An 18,253-nucleotide genomic window follows, 5' to 3' on the forward strand; every position below is an offset into this window, starting at 1 on the left:
AACACTACACTGTATGTGAATTCACTTACGTTGTTTTATGCTAAACTAAGAAAACCAACTGCTGCCAGATCATATTGGGCTGGTTATAAAATGCTTTTTCTGACTTGTCTAACTCTGGGGAATCTTATCAAGACACAATTTTACTGAGTGGTGGAATATTCCTTTAAGTTAAAATGTATTTGTGGAAACCACAGTTTACAAGAAAACACTTGAATGTTAGATTTATGCTGTGACTGAGTTTGTGTGTTCTGTTGATTTTGAGACCAGCTAAATAATAAATCTTATTTGCATTACTGGGAAACCCTAGTGAGTTATGGAGACAGTTCTTTGGTGTGTAATAGAGAAATAAGTTTGCATCTAAAAGGCAGAGAATGAAGGGTTTAAACTTAGGAAAATTTTTATTTTATTTTTTTGTGAGGGAGATTTATCGGCCATATATCGGCTATCGGTCTTTGTTAAAAGTTTTATATCGGTATCGGTCCCCAAAAAAGCATATCGGTCGGGCCCTAATGGAAACCAAAGCTACTTACTTTTCTCGTCTTCATACGAGCCCCCAGAGCTGTTGCTGTAGCGAGACTCCAGCCTGTTGTGAGCTCTGCACCTGCTGAAACAAAACATGAACAAAAAAATTCTGTTTTCTGGTTTTTAAATGAGAGACAAAGAGCTTCAGATCATGCAGACTCCTAAACGATACGGTTGCCAGTGGAAGTAAAGTTATCACCACTAACCGATCTTCGTGCTCTCTGACCAGCTTGTTCTCGTCCGTCTCCAGCAGATTGTCCTGACCGGCCACCACGGTGTTGCTGCTGGAGGTGGTGCCTGCAGCGGACACAAACCAGACATTTCTGTCTAAAACATTCAGCCCAAAGGAGCATTAGTAGAATCTTGATGACATGGACATTTTCTACATCACCTGTCTGGGAGGTGGAGGCCTTATTGCTGGCAGCAAAGCGATAAAAGGGAGGATTGTCACAGTGCAGAACCACCGGGTTAACCGGGTCGGTTTGCTGCAGCTCGAACAGAAGCTCTTCCATTGTCTGGATGGTGTTGTTGCGACACAAGTAGATCACCACCTTTTTAATCTGAAACAACACAGATGATTAGGAGGATTATTGTGTAGCTGCACCGTGGTCTAATTGTAGAACATGACATCATTGTACACACATAGGGTAGCAGTGTGGTGTCGCTGCTGACACCACACAGGCTGATGAGGAACTGCAGGGTGATTCGCAGGTTGTTGCTCCACCTCTCGTTGGACACCAGAGCATTCCAGGCATTTTCGATCTCTGGTCCAGGAACCTCGTCTCCGTACTGAAAATGTAAACAAATAAATAAACACCTCTACTGAGGGCACATTCATGGGTGCACGAAAGCCTCCCACCTTAGCGGTCATGAACATGAGGTTGTTGAGCACCAGCGAGGTTGCCTGCAAGGAGCCCCAGCCGTTCCCCCTCAGACTGGGGGCCATGCCCTGAGCCTGACCACGGGTTTCCTCCTCGGGGGTGCAGGGACTTGATGCTGGCGGTAGGAGCCCGGTGTCTACTAGCTCGATGTTACTGAGCCAGGGCAGCAGGTAGGACAGCATGATCTGTCTGCCGTTGGGATGGGTGGTGGGGAACCGCTGACTCACCTCTACATAACAAATACATGTACAGTCAGCTCGCTTTTGCGATTTATCACCCATTTTTACTGCAGAAAGAGTTTTTATGTACACCTTAGGGCATTTCTTTATCTTTCAAATCAATGCAGTTGTTGCTCAGTTTGACTCGTTTCCTTCACTCTCCAATCACAAACTTTCTATGGCAACCGTGTACACTGTTTTTAAAGCTATACATGTTTAAAATGGAAGACATACCTGAGAAAAGAGGCAGAGTGAGCTCCGGGTACATGCTGGCGAGCTGGATGGAGAGCTGTGATAGGTTGACGCTGTACAGAGGAGGCAGGGGCCCGTGGGTCCCGTATAAAATGTTTGCCGGTTTCTGCTCCACCATTCGCTTAGAGTATGCACACAGTTTGGTCTCTAGCACCTGCACATTTATCATTACAGTCAGGTTTAGAATATTTATAGATGACAGATGAACAGTTAATACAAGAACCCAGATGTACCTGCATCAGCTGCATGGAGATCTCATATATTTCTCTGTTGCTGTCTGAGGCTTTGAACAGCACAAGATTCAGCAAAGTCACCAGGTCAAATGGGTAATTCCTGATCAAATAAAATAAAAACTAATTAGCTACAGGTGATGTTTGAAATCTATCAGTGAATATGATCAGATATGTGGAACCTGTGCTCCAGCAGTGTACATGCACAGAAAAGCCTCAGATGTGTGTATTTTACGTTAAAATATGACAGATTCGCGATAAAAATGACTTTTAATTGTTTTCTAACAGAGCTGTAAGCAGGGCAGGGCAGATCAAAGCTAATAAATGATTCCCAACCTGTTGCCACAGACTGTGGCGATGGCCTTGAAGCAGCCAGATGCCAGCTGGTGAGAACCAGTAAAGCAGCGATCCACCGCCCAGTTAAACAGGTTACTCTGGTCTGGGTTCAGCTCTAGGAGCAGGATGACCACCTCGCATCCTAAGCGGTGCACCTGATGACAAAACAGGTGGCGGACAGTGATCGTAGATCTTTTGGGAAAAATCCAAATCACATGAAATGAAGACAACACCTCCCAGAACAACCTACCCGAATGTCGTGACAGGCTAGAATGTTGTCGAGCCATTTGTACAGGTAGCCATCAGTGGAGAGACCCACATTGTCAAAAACTGGGCCGCAGCACAGAACTGCTGACATGGCCTGGACAACAAAAGCAGCATCATCGTTAAAATATCTACACATTTCCTAAAAGAAAGGCGAAGCTGCAGGATGTGGGTTCCACTCACCTTGAGGGCACAGTACTGATAGCGAGTGATCTGATGGTTGCGGTCGCTGTAGCGGTCGAGGGGAGTGAACATAACACTGAAGGGTCCCGCCCACTGGCTGAAGAGGATGAAGAGATGATGCCTCAGAGACTGCTGAGGGAAAAGGAATCGTCTGTTGTGGACTGCGGAACGGTCAGAGTCGACACAGACATGTTAGATATAATTGAGAAACTGATGTTTTATGTCTGAGCATGCAATAAGATTTTTTTTACCTGGAATGCACTGGATGAGATTAGCCACCATCCCACTGAAATGGGCTCTGATGTCTTTGAGCACATCCAGCTCCTTCTCATTCTCAGCTTCCAGAAGCATCCGGGTGAGATCCACGTATTCAAGGAACAAAGCGCCCAGCGCCAGAGAGTCACGCTCCAGAGCCCCGTTGGTGCTGCAGAGGAAGAAACACACACCAGATGTGAAGAATCAAAGAAAATAAGAGAAGAGTGTGTATACTAAAGCTGGGGTACAAAGTTTTAAATGTTTAAATCAACTTTAAAATTGGCTTTAAGCTGATAAACTGACCCTGTTCTACGATATAATAAAGGTAATCTTTTACAACATATTTCCTCTAAGTCTCTCCCCTGGCCTCTATGGCTAAATGAATCATTTACTCAAGTCTGGAGCATTAACCAGTAGAGTTGTGTAGCCACAAGAGGGAGCTGTCGATCTAAATTTTTAGTGTAGCGCTCAACCTTTACGCTACGTTGGACTATCGTTAAGCCTGTTGTAGCATTAGTAGGGGTAAGCTAGAATCGTGAGTGCCAGATTACTGCTGGTTTTAGAGGTTTCCCTGCTTGAACGCAAAATAATTTATCAAAAGGAGTGATTAGCAGCTCCTGCAGAACCCGATGAAGGCTGAGGAGATAATTCAGCTGTTAGAATCAGGTGTGTATAAGCAGAAACATGGCTCTTCGTTCGCGTTACAAGGCTATTTGTGTACGCAGTTTGAGGCGTGGCTTTTAGATTTCAAGGGGAGGGGAGCAGGGGTGGGAGCTATAGTCATTCCGATTTCAAAATCTCCTCCTCTCCTTGATGACATCATGCCATGGATCCCAGATTTAGGAAGAAAACACTTCAAATAAAATAGAAACACTCCATGTGATTAGGGCTGCAACAAACGATTATTTGGATAGTCGATGAATCGTATGGGGTCTCGACACGATTAATCGATTAATCGGATTACATGGGGAAATTTTTAAAAACTGCTAGGGAAACGTTATTTCTCTCATTCCTTCACTTTATTAAACACAACATTATTAGAAAACAGTTCAATAGCAGAAAAACAACATGCCATCACCTAAATTGTCTTATAAGGTGTATAGACAGAGACCCTAAGCTACACCTATCTGTGACCTAAAATGCTTGGTCCAAGTTAAACAGCTTAAGGGCAATTCTCATCTGTTTTGTTTGATCTCATCTGTAGACATTTATTATAACTGGGGATGTCAAACAACTAATTTTTAAATGTAATTAAACATAGGCTGTGAATTAATCAAAATTAATCACTATTTCCAAAAATGACTGAATAAATACCAAATAAAACAAAAGTAAATGAATGCCATCCTCCTTGTGATGATGCCCTGGGCAACTGCCATAAAGTCACATCAAGAAATGCTGCTGATCATTCCAATGATCCCAAATAGACTCACATTAGGCCACATGAAAGCAACTGAACCCAAAAATATATTAACCAGTAAATAACTGCACTCTCACACAACACGCCTGCAGCAACAGTTAGGACTCCTCCCTCCCTTTTAAAAGCGTTTTCGCTTCCGAGGACATTGTGGTTGTAAAGCCACATGTTAGTCTGGCCCCGGTGTGACCAACCAGTTTCTGTGGGAATGTGACGGCGGAACCGGTTCGCAGCAGCGCAAGCCCCTACCCCTCCCCCCACCCATCCAATAGCGTCGCGCTTACGATTTTATAGACTTTTTTTTATGAGCTTAGGGCATGTCTAGCGTGTGTGATAATCCGGGGCTTGGGTGAATCACTTTTGAAAAGTTTTTAACTTACCCGGACACAGAGTTCTCCCCTTCCTCGCTGATGATTCTGACATGCTTGCGTTTAAGATGCTGCATCATCACTGCAGTACTCCCGTGCCATGCTAAGTCTGTCCTACAAACGTTGCAGGTAACGAATGTCTTCGCCTGATTTAACTGAAAATGCTCCCAAACTTTAGAAGTTTTTACTTTTTTGGGTCTCGCTGCTTCTGCCATGTTCCTCTTCCAAACACCTGCCGGCTCTCCCTCGCACTGATCTGACTTGCTTTGGTCTGCGCGCAACGGCGGGCGGGAAGGGGGGGTGGGGGGGTGGCAGGTGGCTTTGGAAGAGTTGTGCGACACAACGAATCGATGTCGCCAACGCTTTTAGTAATCGATTTTCATCGAATTTATCGATTCGTTGTTGCAGCCCTACATGTGATAACTTGTCTAGTTGAATAAATACAAAGAACAAGAGCCAATCAATACAGAGAGAATGCTGCGTGTGTGTGTGTGTGTGCTACCTGTCACTAATAACACCCGCACTCGCCAACAGTTCAAAGATCCTCAGCAGCTGCAGCCTCAGCAGATCCCTCCTCTCTCTGCGCTTCTTGTTCTAAAAGCAAAACAGATGTAGTTGCAGCGTCTGCGTGTTGCTATGTGAAGTGTGTGACAGACGTTCTGCAGAATATTGTCGGCTGATTTTGATGCTTTGTTAATTCAGGGTCAGATTAATTTTATACATGTCTAATTCCTGGGAGTTAATATATAATGTGAAACTATCCGCGTGTGTTGTCACTTGTTGCTTCACAGAGGATTTATTTTTACATCGGCCCACCCTGAAGCAATGCTTGTAATGATTTAGTCTTAGTATGCTGCTGTTTGTGTTTGTTACCTCAGGCCGACGCTCCAGTGCTTCTTTCATCAATGGATGGAGTTCTTCAACCAATTCCCTGTAAATCAGACAAAACAGAAAGCAGATTATGTTGCTGATGAACGGCCAAACATCAATATCATAAAAATTCTAGTTTCTTGAGAATAATGAAAAATACATTTCAAAAAAATATCCATCTGGTGCAACTCATTATCACATATCAGAGAACAAAGACAGCCTTTCTTTTCCAGAAAACACTCTTGAGTTATAAAAAGATTATTGTTTTAAAACGAAATACATTCCAAACACAATAGAATGTTTGTCCGTTGAAAAAAAGTTGCATCTTTTTCCCTCTAAGAATTCCTCTTTGACATAAGTATTTTTCCTTTTCTTGACTGAATCTGACAGAGGTATGCAACTTATTCAAGCTATGATGAGAATGTGGATGACGCATGCGGGGAGCACATCACTAAAAATCACTAATCAAGTCTTGAAACGTATTAAGCACATAGCCATTACCTGTCAATGCTAAGTGCTAATGCACACTGCAGATAAAGGCTTTAGAACAGATGCTATTTGAGTGTTTTATTGTGGGTGTGGCTTTGTGCATGTTTGCTTTCAAATACCTGAAAACGAGAGCATTTGTGCATCCGAACCCCAAAACAAGAGACTCTGTGATTTCTAGGCTCTCTGCTCTCATCAGAGGGACGAGTTGTTTTAATAGCCAGGCCACTGAAGGAGTGCCGATCACCTTTAACACAAACAAAAACACACACAGATAATATCATTACCATCATTAATTAATCCAAGAACTGAAAGAATTATGATCTGAAGCGAACAACTCTTAAAAACAATCCTGTATGCTCTAGTTTGATGAATTTGTTTCATTTCTTTATTTTTAATGATCTGGTGCTGAATGTTAATGCAACACTAAAAAGTTTTTTTTTAACATTTTAAAGTATTGCTTTCAAACTGGTTTCAATTATTCTTGAGCCAGAAACTTGAACAACCTGACATTGGACAGCACCCTGTAGCCCTCTGCTGACCACCAACTGCATCCAACAGTTTTGTGGCTCAGCTTAGGAACACTAGTTTATGTATGTTTATGTATTTAGCAGACGCTTTTGTCCAAAGCGACTTACAAGTGATAATCAGCATGTTGCCCTTGAGGCTAACAACAACAATAACAAAAACAACTTGACATCAGTCATGGAGAGTAGGGAACAAGGAGTGGACAGTAGAGAGGGGGGATGAGTGCAGGGAAGGTGCTAGTTAAGAAGATGCTCTCTGAAGAGCAGGGTCTTCAGGAGTTTCTTGAAAATTGAAAAGGAAGCCCCTGTTCTTGTAGTGCTTGGAAGGTCATTCCACATTTGTGGAACGATGCTTGAGAAGAGTCTGGATTGTCCTGAGCGTGGTGTAGGCACTGCTAGCCGACGATCCTGTGATGACCGGAGCGGCTGGGCCGAGACGTAAGCCTTTGCAAGAGGATTCAGGTAGATGGGAGCCGTACCATCTCGGACTTTGTATGCCAGTGTTAGCAATTTGAATTTGATGCGTGCTGCTAGCGGTAGCCAGTGGAGCTCAATGAACAGAGGGGTGACGTGTGCTCTTTTTGGCTGATTGAAGAGTAGACCAGACGCGCCGCTGGGTTCTGGACCATTTGAAGAGGTCTCACAGTATAGCCTGGAAGACCAGTTAGAAGGGCATTGCAGTAATCGAGGCGGGAGATGACAGTGGATTGCACCAGGAGCTGGGTGGCATGTTGTGTTAGGTATGGTCTGATTTTTCGTATGTTATACAGCGCAAAGCAGCATGAACGAGCAACAGAAGTAACATGATCTTTAAAGGTCAGGGTTCATCAATCACATCACCCAGATTTCGAACTGCGTTTGAAGGAGCCAGAGATAGGAAGTCATTTTGGATTGAGATATTGTGCTGTATGGATGGTTTTGCTGGGATGACAAGTAGTTCAGTTTTAGAGAGGTTGAGTTGGAGATGATGGGATTTCATCCATTTTGATATGTCAGAGAGACTGTTTGATATTCGTGCAGAGGCAGTGTGGTCGTCCGGTGGAAATGACAGATAGAGCTGGGTGTCGTCTGCATAGCAGTGGTAGGAGAAGCCATGTGATCGAATAATCTCACTCAGTGAGGTGGTGTATATGGCAAAGAGAAGACGTCCTAGTACTGAGCCCTGGGGGACTCCTGTGGCAAAATGGTGCACGGTAGAGGATTGTCCAAGCCAAGATACACTGAATGATCGTCCTGTGAGGTACGATTCAAACCAGGCGTGTGCTTTCTCTGTGATGCCCATGGTAGAGAGTGTGGACAAAAGGAAGCCATGGTTGACAGTGTCAAATGCAGCCGATAAGTCGAGCAGGATAAGCACTGAGGATTTGGCAGTCACTCTAGCTTCTTTTAAGGATTCCGTCACTGCTAACAGAGCAGTTTCAGTGGAGTGGCCCTTTTTGAACCCAGATTGGTAAGGGTCAAGCACTAGTGGGAGCTCTCTACCTGCTTTATGGCTTTACTGTGCCAGTAGCTAACATAAAGGCTAACAGTTAGCTTTTTCATTTTGCCGACATTGAGTAAAAAGCACAAGAAGAAAAAGAAGGTGTGTGTTTTTTATTTTTTGGCATCATGGCAGAGTCTGGAATGTCTTTTGGAGGTTACGCAAAGAGCTAAAACCAGAGTGAACACTGATGCAATCTACACTAGTTTGAGAGAGCTAAAGGAGTCAGCAAACGCATGGAATGATGGTGACCTGGCTTTGTTGCTACTGGACTTGTAAGTAGTAATATTTTTTGTCCAACAGTGTGGATCTTTTTACTTCATGGTTTATTTTAGTATTAGTTGGCTCATGTTAGTGTTAGCGTTAGCTACAGCAGGCTGTGGCAGGGTTGTTTACGACAGTTGTAAACTCTGCTTTCAACCAGAAAGTGTGGTTTTAGGGTAGTCTGATATTGTAAAACAGCTTTTTTACATAAACTTTCGGAAATGTCATAAAAGAATGACCATAAGTACTGTGACTACTTATCTATGCCATCGCTAATTCACTTCATAATAGGGAACATGGAGCACCCACCTTGTTGTCATAAGTGACACTCCCATCAGGTGTTGTGGCTGTGATTTCAGGCGTGGAAGCCCGGAGGTGACCTGGTGACATGATGCTCGGCTTTGCCACACCCAGACATAAAATCAGGTAGTTACGCCACAGCGAAACGTAGAGGTCGCTGGAGCTTGCTGTACTGGTCTTCTTTGCATTCACTGGACTGCTGCAGAAGAAAGAATCGAGGGAATTCAGTCCAAACTTTTAATTGTCTGTGCTTAACTTGTTTTTGGCACTTGGGTGTCTTTGTACTTAGGGTCAACCAGGGGCAGCAGCAGCTGCAGCCGTGTGAAAACGTAGGGCCAGGCGTATCCTAGAGCGGTGGAGCAGTGTTTGGGCAAGTGCTCCTGTCGTAGGAAGATGTGCAGACAGAGCACCCATGGGTCCTTCACACACTGAGCGAAGATCCAGACGTGGCTGGGGCTCTTCACGTCGTATGAGCTGCTCACCAGCCGAGCGGTCCACTCCACCAGCCACTGAAGGTCAACGTGGTGGCTGAGGGGCAATGTGGACTAAAGGGGAATATAAAGCTGCATTAATGGATGTAATCATGTGTTGTTCTGATTGTGGCTTGTTCATTTTACTCAACACTCACAGAGTCAGAGACAGCCACATGAACAAAGTTGTCCATTACAGCTGGGCTCAGCTGGTCCATGACCTCTATCATGGGTTTGTCATCATCCTGCAGGGTGTGACGTTCACAGAATCAGCTGTTTTCATAAAAGCGTGACATGATGTGAAAGATCTCTGGCTGCAGTTGCTGCATCTCTGATCTATTCACCAATCAGATTAATCTCCTTCCATCCCTGCTCTTTTAAGCTCTTCTCTCACCAGCGTTTGTCACTGATCTTAATATTTATCCACCTTGATAATAAATCACAATTGAAACTTCACTCTTATTTTGTTGAGTTAAGGTGTTCTTCATGGTACCTCGGCATGCCCCAGAGCAGTAAAAAGGCAGCGGATTTCTCTTAACACGCTGACAGCCAGCTTCCTGGTGCTGATCTGACACGAGCAGAGGAGCAGCAGCGCCAGGCCCTCGACGGCGTGGAGCACCGAGCAATGAGGGCTTCGCTCTGGCATACGAGGGCTGCTCTGTTAAACAACAAAAACAGAGCAGATTACACACGTTCTGACAGGTTACAGGCAGTTCACCTTACTAACACACTCTGAAGTAAAAAAAAATTCTTGACACGTTTTAAATATGTATTAGTTCATGCGGCTTGACTAACCTCGACTCCACCGCGCATCTTCCCCTGGAGCTGCAGAGCTAGCCTCCACTGTCCAAGCAACTGGAGGAGGAGCTTCACAGATGCGTCCTGCAGACCCTGATGAGTGTCTTGAACCTGTAAGAGTTTGAAAATGAACATTTATGAAACCGGAAATGTCCAAACATTAGCATGTAATAAGTTACAGGAAAGGATAGTGTTTAATAAGAACTATAAAGTGCTTTTGACAGTTTAGCAAATAAGAGACAACCCAACACACTATGAAAGGTTCAATAAGGCCGGGGGGTTGTGTTTACCTCACGCAGAAGGAAATGCGTATAACCAAACAACACGTCTTCCCTCCAGTCAGAGAAATCAAGTAACAGGCTCTGCAGGGAATTCTGGGAAATAAGACGAAGCTCATCGTCCATGTGGACCGTAAGTCTGGGGAAAAGAGAAGAACGCAAAAATGAGTAAAAACCAGATGAACATTTACGAGTTTAAAAAAAAATATTTGTGAGAAACAAACTGAGTCGATCCGAGACTCACCGCGAAAGCAAGTCAATGAGCTCTGGTTTGGACATGCTATCAGGAAGAATCCGAGGGATGGCAGCCACACACGTCCTGAACAAGTCGATTTTGGGCTTCCGTTCTCCTCTAACAAAGATGGAGAGGTCCATCAGGCCTATTTAGGTCTATTAGCCACAAACAATAGATCTGATAAATCTGTCCCGTCCTTACGTGATCATGTCCTCAGGTTCTTTGTTGAGCATCTGGACACTGGTGAGCATCATGCAGCGGCCCACCTCCTTGTCTAAGTGTCTGAGGATATTATCCAGAGACTTGCGCACCTGGGAGTAATAAAGAGACATGCCTGCAGAGAACAGATGAAGATCATTCACAGAGCTGGTGAGAACGTTTCCAGCACAGTGGACTTAATCCCTGCAGACAGACTCAGACCTATTAGTTTGGCTTCCTCTTCAGTGAGTGTCTTGCTCAGATATGTTTTTTTCTTCTTCAGTGAGTTTCCGGAGGGCAGAGTTGCTCCTGTGTTGGGCATGGGAGGCTCTCCATCCTTCTGCTGCAGAGCATCTGCTATCACCAGGAAGGCACGCAGACCGATGTTCATGCGCTGGAGGACAGATCGAGAATTTGTGCTTCGCGTCCATCAAAGGTTATGAAAGCAGAAGGAATGAGTTGACGCAGAATAACTGAAAATGTGTCTGTAAACTAAATAAAACCATAATGCACCTGAGCTAGCAAGACGAATATTAGTTTTTCCCACACGATTCATTTTAACGACCCAACCGAGACATTGCTTAACTCTTTACTGTAAATAGTTGAAATACCAGACAACAAAACACGTGAACGTTGCTTTACCTCTGGGTTGAGACTGAAGGCTTTGGCAGGTTTCCCAACACTTAACAGGTCAAATATGATCTCTTTCATGGCAAAATCCAGTCTCTCCTTCACAAAAAATGATCAACATTCAGACGTTAAGGTATTGTTGTGCAAGGCAGTAGAAGCTTCTGCTTCAAAGCTCTTATTCACTTGTTTTTACAACACATTTGCCGTGGTCTCCAGAACGAATGATTGCCTTGTGAAACGGTTTTAGTGGTAAAAAAAAAAAAAAGCTCTGGCGCTCCTGTTTCAGGAAGTAGAAGTTAGCCGAACAAGTGGGGGCTAGTAAACAGCAGAATTTAGAATCTTACTCATCAATTCCTAATATTCAGACATCTCCCCTCTCACTGGCTAACAGCGATGTGACTCTACCTCTGACTCTGCTTTGCAATGTTGATGTTTTATCTCCACAAATAACACAAGCCTGAAGGAGTTCGGCCATGTTGTGGAGTTGCTAATGCTAGCGGTTAGCTTCCACTACTAGCAAAGATGCGCTCTGCTCTCTCCTGGACTTTAAAAAAGTTTGCATTTTTGGCATCATGGAAGAGCTTGGAAGTAAAAGTAAGAGAGAAATGTATATGGAGGTAAAGCAAGGAGCTAAAACCAGAGTGAACACGCTGCGGCCTACACTAGCTTGGGTAAGCTAAAGGAGGCTACAAAAGCATGGCCTGATGGTGACCTGGCTTTGTTGCTACAGAACTTGTAACTAATAATATTTTTTGTCCAATAGTGTGAATCTTTTTACTTTGTGGCTTATTTAGTATCAGTTGGTTCCTGTTATTGTTGACTACAGCTAGCTGCTGCAGACTTGTTTACGATAGGTGTAATTTAACTTTTGACCAGTAGGGCAGAGGAGCAGGAAACTGCTTAGTGTTATATTAAAAAGTTTGACCTAGATGTACATTTTTCTCTCACACACCTGAGCAATGAACTGAATGATCTTGACAAAAATATTGAGGGGCATATCTCTGGGCACAACACTTCGACTCCCTTTGGGAAACAAGGTGGAAGTGATGGATGTCAGGCGGCTGAAAAAAAAGAGAGAAACATTATTATTTTATTCCTCAGAGAAAAAGTTTTGTCAAAAAAAAAAAACTATAGTCAATAAAAGAAGGAATAAAATCTCTGATTAAAAACGATGCATTTCTTGCTCCCACCTCTGTGTTGCAGTGTTGCTCTCACACTTTATTCGGATCATGTAGACCCACAGCAAGCGGTAGAGGGATTCTAGCGCCACACGTGCCATTTTAGGGTCTTTGTTCTGCATTAAAACACAATTAAAACAATTAATATGAATAATTTTTATGCACTGGCCCTTAAAGCTGCTATAACACTAGGGCTGCAACAAACGATTATTTGGATAATCGATTAATCGGATGGGGTCTCGACACGATTAATCGATTAATCGGATTACATAGGGACATTTTTTAAAACTGCTAGGGAAACGTTATTTTTCTCCTTCCTTCACTTTATTAAACACAACATTATTAGAAAACAGTTCAATAGCAGAAAACCAACATGCCATCACCTAAATTGTCTTATAAGGTGTATAGACAGAGACCTTAAGCTACATCTATCTGTGACCTAAAATGCTTGGTCCAAGTTAAACAGCTTAAAGAGCAAGTCAACCCCTACCAGAGTCTAACTCCACTCCTGCTTCATGTTTGAAAAATGCAACACATGCTGTTGCCTGGCAGACCGAGAGGGCGGAGCCGCTAACAAATACACACACACTCAGGCTCACGACAGCATTGTGACATCATAATGTACCAGTTTACATCATAGCATACTTCTTAGCCAATAGCGGTGGCAGATTTAAATTAAAATACAGTGCAGAGTTTTTACCTGACAACGGCACAACACTGCCAGTTTTAGGCAGAATATTTAAATTTTAACTAAGATGCACTAAAGTGCCAAATTATTGACGACACGTGTCTGCAGCACGATTAGACACTCGTTTATTTAGTTTATCAGCAAAAAAAAGTTTATTTGGGGGTGACTTGCTCTTTAAGGGCAATTCTCATCTGTTTTGTTTGATCTCATCTGTAGACATTTATTATAATTGGGGATGTCAAACAACTAATTTTTAAATGAAATTAAACATAGGCTGTGAATTAATCACTATTTCCAAAAATGACTGAAAAATACCAAATAAAACAAAAGTAAATGAATGCCATTCTCCTTGTGATGATGCCCTGGGCAACTGCCATAAAGTCACATCAAGAGATGCTGCTGATCATTCCAATGATCCCAAATAGACTCACATTAGGCCACATGAAAGCAACTGAACCCAAAAATATATTAACCCTTTGATGCATGAATTATGAAATCTTCAGCCATGATTTTTTTTAACAATTTTTTTCATTCATCTTTAGGTGTGAATGAAACAAATTTCAACAAATATTTTTTGTAAAATTTTATAATTTACAAATAATTTATTACAGGTCCACCTTAGTGGACCACGTGCATTCTGAACATGAAATATGTTGGCTTGACTTACTGAAGTCCAAATGGAGGGGCTCAAATACAATAAAGTCTTCAACAGCTGTGCTTAATAGCAAAAACAAATAAATAACAATTTTGAGTACCTGTCCACTGTAGTGACCATCATGCACCAAAGGGTTAACCAGTATATAACTACACGCACACAACACGCCTGCAGCAACAGTTAGGACTCCTCCCTCCCTTTTAAAAGCGTTTTCGCTTGTGAGGACACTGTGGTTGTAAAGCCACATGTTAGTAGTCTGGCCCCGGTGTGATCAACCAGTTTCTGCGGGAATGTGACGGCGGAACCGGTTCGCAGCGGCGCGAGTCCCCCCCCCCCCCCCCCCCCGCCTATCTAATAGCGTCGCGCTTACAGTTTTATAGACTTTTTTTACGAGCTTAGGGCATGTCTAGCCTGTGTAATAATCCGGGGCTTGGGTGAATCACTTTTGAAAAGTTTTTAACTTACCCGGACACAGAGCTCTCTCCTTCCTCGCTGATGATTCTGACATGCTTGCGTTTAAGACGCTGCATCATCACCGTAGTATCCCCGTGCCATGCTAAGTCTGACCTACAAACGTTGCATGTCTTCGCCTGATTTAACTGAAAATGCTCCCAAACTTTAGAAGTTTTTACTTTTTTGGGGTCTCGCTGCTTCTGCCATGTTCCTCTTACAAACACCTGCCGGCTCTCCACCGGTCTGCGCGCAACGGCGGGCAGGAGGGGAGGGGGCTTTTGGAAGAGTTGCGCAACACAACGAATCGATGACGCAATTCGTTGCCAACGCTTTTAGTAATCGATTTTCATCGAATTTATCGATTCGTTGTTGCAGCCCTATATAACACAATTTTTTGCAAATAAAAACAAGCTTTTTCTAAATGTATTTTTACATGAAATTCAGTATTTTGTGCTTCCTCATAGGCAGAAGCTCACTGTAAAATCACTGCTCAGTGTGCCACTAAACAATGGAAAAACAAACACACTGGTTGTTGCTTTTGCATGGGCTGACCTTGAGATTGGAGAGGCAGTTGTTTAGGAAAATGTGCCAGCGGCTGAGGAAGAACTGCTTCTGACTGACGCACAGCAAACACGTCACCAGCGGGTACAGAGCCTGCACGCAGAAAGACATCAGACAACAATTTAAAAGTATTTATTCAGAAGACGCTCTGTTTTTTTTGTCATTTTAAATATACATTTTAATCATTTTTTAAAATCATTTTTATATTTGTACTTATTTGTTTTTGTGAAATGCCTCATGATTTTTATCTTGGGAGGCGCTCTATAAAAGATCGTTTTCTTTCTTTCTTTCTTTCTTTCTTTCTTTCTTTCTTTCTTTCTTTCTTTCTTTCTTTCTTTCTTTCTTTCTTTCTTTCCATCTTATTAAATTAAAATATCTTCTGTTTCACAAACTAATTAAAACAAGGCCTAAATGAACTAAACCATCAGTAGAGCAAATGAAAGATAACCAGAAATGTGTATAATTCTGTTCACAAAGAACTTGCTGTAGTTTGCATGCCAGCTTCCTTAGCAGGAATGACTTGCTAATGATCCGCGTTGGTCTATTATTACCTCTTATCATGAATGCTTTTGTAAATGTTAGCTTTGACAGGTACATCATCTACCAAGCACTCCTTATCAGTGGGTGTTTGTTATGCATCTCTCACCCATTACGGTCCCTCCTCTCACTCAGGAATGTAAAAGCAAAACAATTAAGAAAATGCACCGTGTTGCTGTCGCGTCTGCTCGTTCAGCTCCGTCTGACACGGCAGGTTCTTGTTGGCTTGCACGCGTGCTCGGATCCTGTTTGTTTGGAAAACAAAGTGAAAGGAAGGCGAAAACGTCTGAGCGAAGGGAGGTGTGTGTGTTTGTGTGAGGCTTGGCTGCATGTGCCGTTCACAGTATTTGGAGAATCCGTCAAAAGGAGAGTGCATACCAGCGGAGTGGCATGTCTGCAGCCTGAGGACACGGGTGTCTGTGACAGCAGCAAGAGGAACTCCTGCAGATATCTAAAATAGTCCATCAGCAGCAGCCAGCAATAATGCAACGAAGCAGCTTAGTGACGCAGCTCGTAAAGGAAAAGTCTGTGCCAGCTGTTCCGTGGGTGGGGAAAATGCGAACACCAATGACTGATGTTTGATTTAAATTTTGTCTTCATGTTTTAAATGTAACAGAAAAATAGCTGCTTTTCACTGAATTAGAATATTTGACTTATTGTAGAGAATGATTAAGTATATCAGTGGTGAAATGTGTTTCTCTAGAAATTGGAGATGAGTCAGTTTCTTCAGAAACCAGATGTGTCTGGAAGGGTGCACAAAGAAAGCGACGCCAGCAACCATATGCAGTTTGATAAAGATCACGGTGAAACCTTTGTGCAGAGAACAGTTTAAAATCTGATTGTCTGGATAAAACTGGGTTGTTTCAAAAGATAAGAAAGACTTTCTGAGACTTCATTAAAATCCACTTGATATAGTTTTCTGGCCTTTAACTCAGTTCTCAGAATGGCCAATCCACTGATGTGGCGTTTTTATTGCCGATACCGATAAGTAGAGGACCTGGTCAGCTGATGGCTGATATGTGCTGCTGGACTTTTGGCCAGATTTTCACAGCCAACGTCTAAACACTCTCCACCTTATCTGCATGCTAAAATGTCACTAGTAACATCAATTGATGCTCAACATTCTCAGCCTGAATCAGTTTTTGAACTCTGAATTTAACTGTTGAGTCTTAATTTTGTTTAAATCCAACATTTAACCTAAGTTAAACAAATCAATAAACTAACCAAGTATGAAATAAACAAAACAGCTAAATTAAAATAAAATTCAGTTAACAGAAATGTTTCAGAGCATTTATTAAGCAGATGTTATTCAAGAAAGTAAATATATGTTCAAAGTAACCCTAAACTTTATTTTAACTGTAAGCTAGAGCTTTAACATTGATCACAGTGATTATTGAGTAAGAAACTTGACTAATTTCATGTTTGACACCACTCTGCAGCCCTTTGCTGACCAAAAACTGTACTTAAAATTTGTGAAATGGGTAAGTGCTCTATTGAGGGAGCTCTTTACCTGCTTTAAGGCTATTAGCTGTTATGCTAGCTGTTAGCTTTTTCAGTTCGCTGATCATCAATAAAAAGTACAAGAAGAAGGAAAAGACAGAGTCTGGAAATAAAAGTAAGAGAGGGAAAGCAAATCGCTAAAACCAGAGTGAAAATTGGCGCGGCCTACGCTAGATTGAGGAAGCTAAAAGAGGTTACAAAATCATGGACTGATTGTGACCTGGCGTTGTTGCTATTGGACTTGTAATTAATTACATTTTTGTCCAACAGTGTGGGTCTTTTTACTTGAAGATTTATTTTAGTACTAGTTGGCACATGTTAGTGTTAGCTCATTGTTAGCACTAGCTACAGCAGAGTTGTTTACGACAGTTGTAATTCCACTTTTAACCAGTAGGATAGAGGAACAGGAAACTTATTAAAGAGAAAGCCATAGGGGCACTTGCTCTTTAAAGAGCAAGTCACCCCCTACCAGAGTATTACTCCACTCCCACTTCCTGTTTGAAAAATACAACAAATGCTGTTGCCTAGCAGACCGAGAGGGCGGAGCTGCTAACAAATACACACAGGCTCACAATGACACTGTGACATCATAATGTATCAGCTGACATCATAGTGTACCTCTTAGCCAACAGCGACGGCAGATTTAAATTCAAATGCAGTGCAGAGTTTTTACCTGAAGACGGCGCAACACTGACCGCTTGGCAGAATATAACAATTTTAACTAAGATGGACTGAAGTGCCAAATTATTGACAACACGTGTCTACAGCATGATTAGACACTCATTTATATAGTTTATCAGCAAAAAAAGTTTATTTGGGGGTGACTTAATCTTTAATGTTACCTTAAATAAAATTTGGCTCCCCGTGGATGTGTGCCTGACTTTAAATGAGCTCTACAAAAACGTATATTGGCCAATGCAATAAATAGAAAATGATAAAAATCAGGCTGATATATTGGTCTAAACCGACTATGAATTCGCATTTATGAATTTCACTTTTATAAACATTTATTAATAATTAATATTATTTCCATTGAGTAGTACCTTTTCTCTCCCCGCAATATCATTTTGTTTACAAAATTCTCTGAGACAAGTTAACACTAATTTATACAAGTAAAAAACAATACATTTAATAAAATCCTAGAAAAGACTTTTTTAAAGTTTATAGCTCTTCACAATGAACCAGAAACTGTGACTTTAGATGCTCTAATTCTGATGTGCTG

The 18,253-nt window shown here is 42.3% G+C and overlaps 1 protein-coding gene across 12 annotated transcripts in view; it reads right to left on the reverse strand.

Moving 5' to 3' along the window:
- Positions 1-18,253, reverse strand: part of fryb (furry homolog b (Drosophila)) — a 65,739-nt gene that overhangs the window by 12,958 nt on the left and 34,528 nt on the right. For 9 of the 12 annotated variants that reach the window (XM_054730820.2, XM_054730812.2, XM_054730810.2 and 6 more), the window contains exons 11-37: positions 14,986-15,087; positions 12,650-12,753; positions 12,412-12,520; positions 11,472-11,558; positions 11,052-11,223; positions 10,833-10,965; positions 10,641-10,748; positions 10,409-10,535; positions 10,116-10,229; positions 9,814-9,978; positions 9,479-9,565; positions 9,136-9,395; positions 8,860-9,049; positions 6,402-6,526; positions 5,797-5,854; positions 5,426-5,517; positions 3,138-3,310; positions 2,887-3,047; positions 2,690-2,800; positions 2,440-2,594; positions 2,107-2,206; positions 1,856-2,027; positions 1,382-1,632; positions 1,165-1,311; positions 914-1,082; positions 729-819; positions 531-604 (exon numbers count right to left, since the gene is read on the reverse strand). In XM_054730820.2, coding sequence (XP_054586795.2) covers positions 531-604; positions 729-819; positions 914-1,082; positions 1,165-1,311; positions 1,382-1,632; positions 1,856-2,027; positions 2,107-2,206; positions 2,440-2,594; positions 2,690-2,800; positions 2,887-3,047; positions 3,138-3,310; positions 5,426-5,517; positions 5,797-5,854; positions 6,402-6,526; positions 8,860-9,049; positions 9,136-9,395; positions 9,479-9,565; positions 9,814-9,978; positions 10,116-10,229; positions 10,409-10,535; positions 10,641-10,748; positions 10,833-10,965; positions 11,052-11,223; positions 11,472-11,558; positions 12,412-12,520; positions 12,650-12,753; positions 14,986-15,087 — 3,637 coding nt within the window. The remainder of the gene's footprint in view (positions 1-530; positions 605-728; positions 820-913; positions 1,083-1,164; positions 1,312-1,381; positions 1,633-1,855; positions 2,028-2,106; positions 2,207-2,439; positions 2,595-2,689; positions 2,801-2,886; positions 3,048-3,137; positions 3,311-5,425; positions 5,518-5,796; positions 5,855-6,401; positions 6,527-8,859; positions 9,050-9,135; positions 9,396-9,478; positions 9,566-9,813; positions 9,979-10,115; positions 10,230-10,408; positions 10,536-10,640; positions 10,749-10,832; positions 10,966-11,051; positions 11,224-11,471; positions 11,559-12,411; positions 12,521-12,649; positions 12,754-14,985; positions 15,088-18,253) is intronic. The other 3 variants (XM_054730811.2, XM_054730817.2, XM_054730823.2) reach the window with 1 other exon arrangement.

This window comes from Nothobranchius furzeri, chromosome 10, assembly GCF_043380555.1.
Source record: "Nothobranchius furzeri strain GRZ-AD chromosome 10, NfurGRZ-RIMD1, whole genome shotgun sequence".
NCBI classification, from domain to species: Eukaryota; Metazoa; Chordata; class Actinopteri; order Cyprinodontiformes; family Nothobranchiidae; genus Nothobranchius; species Nothobranchius furzeri.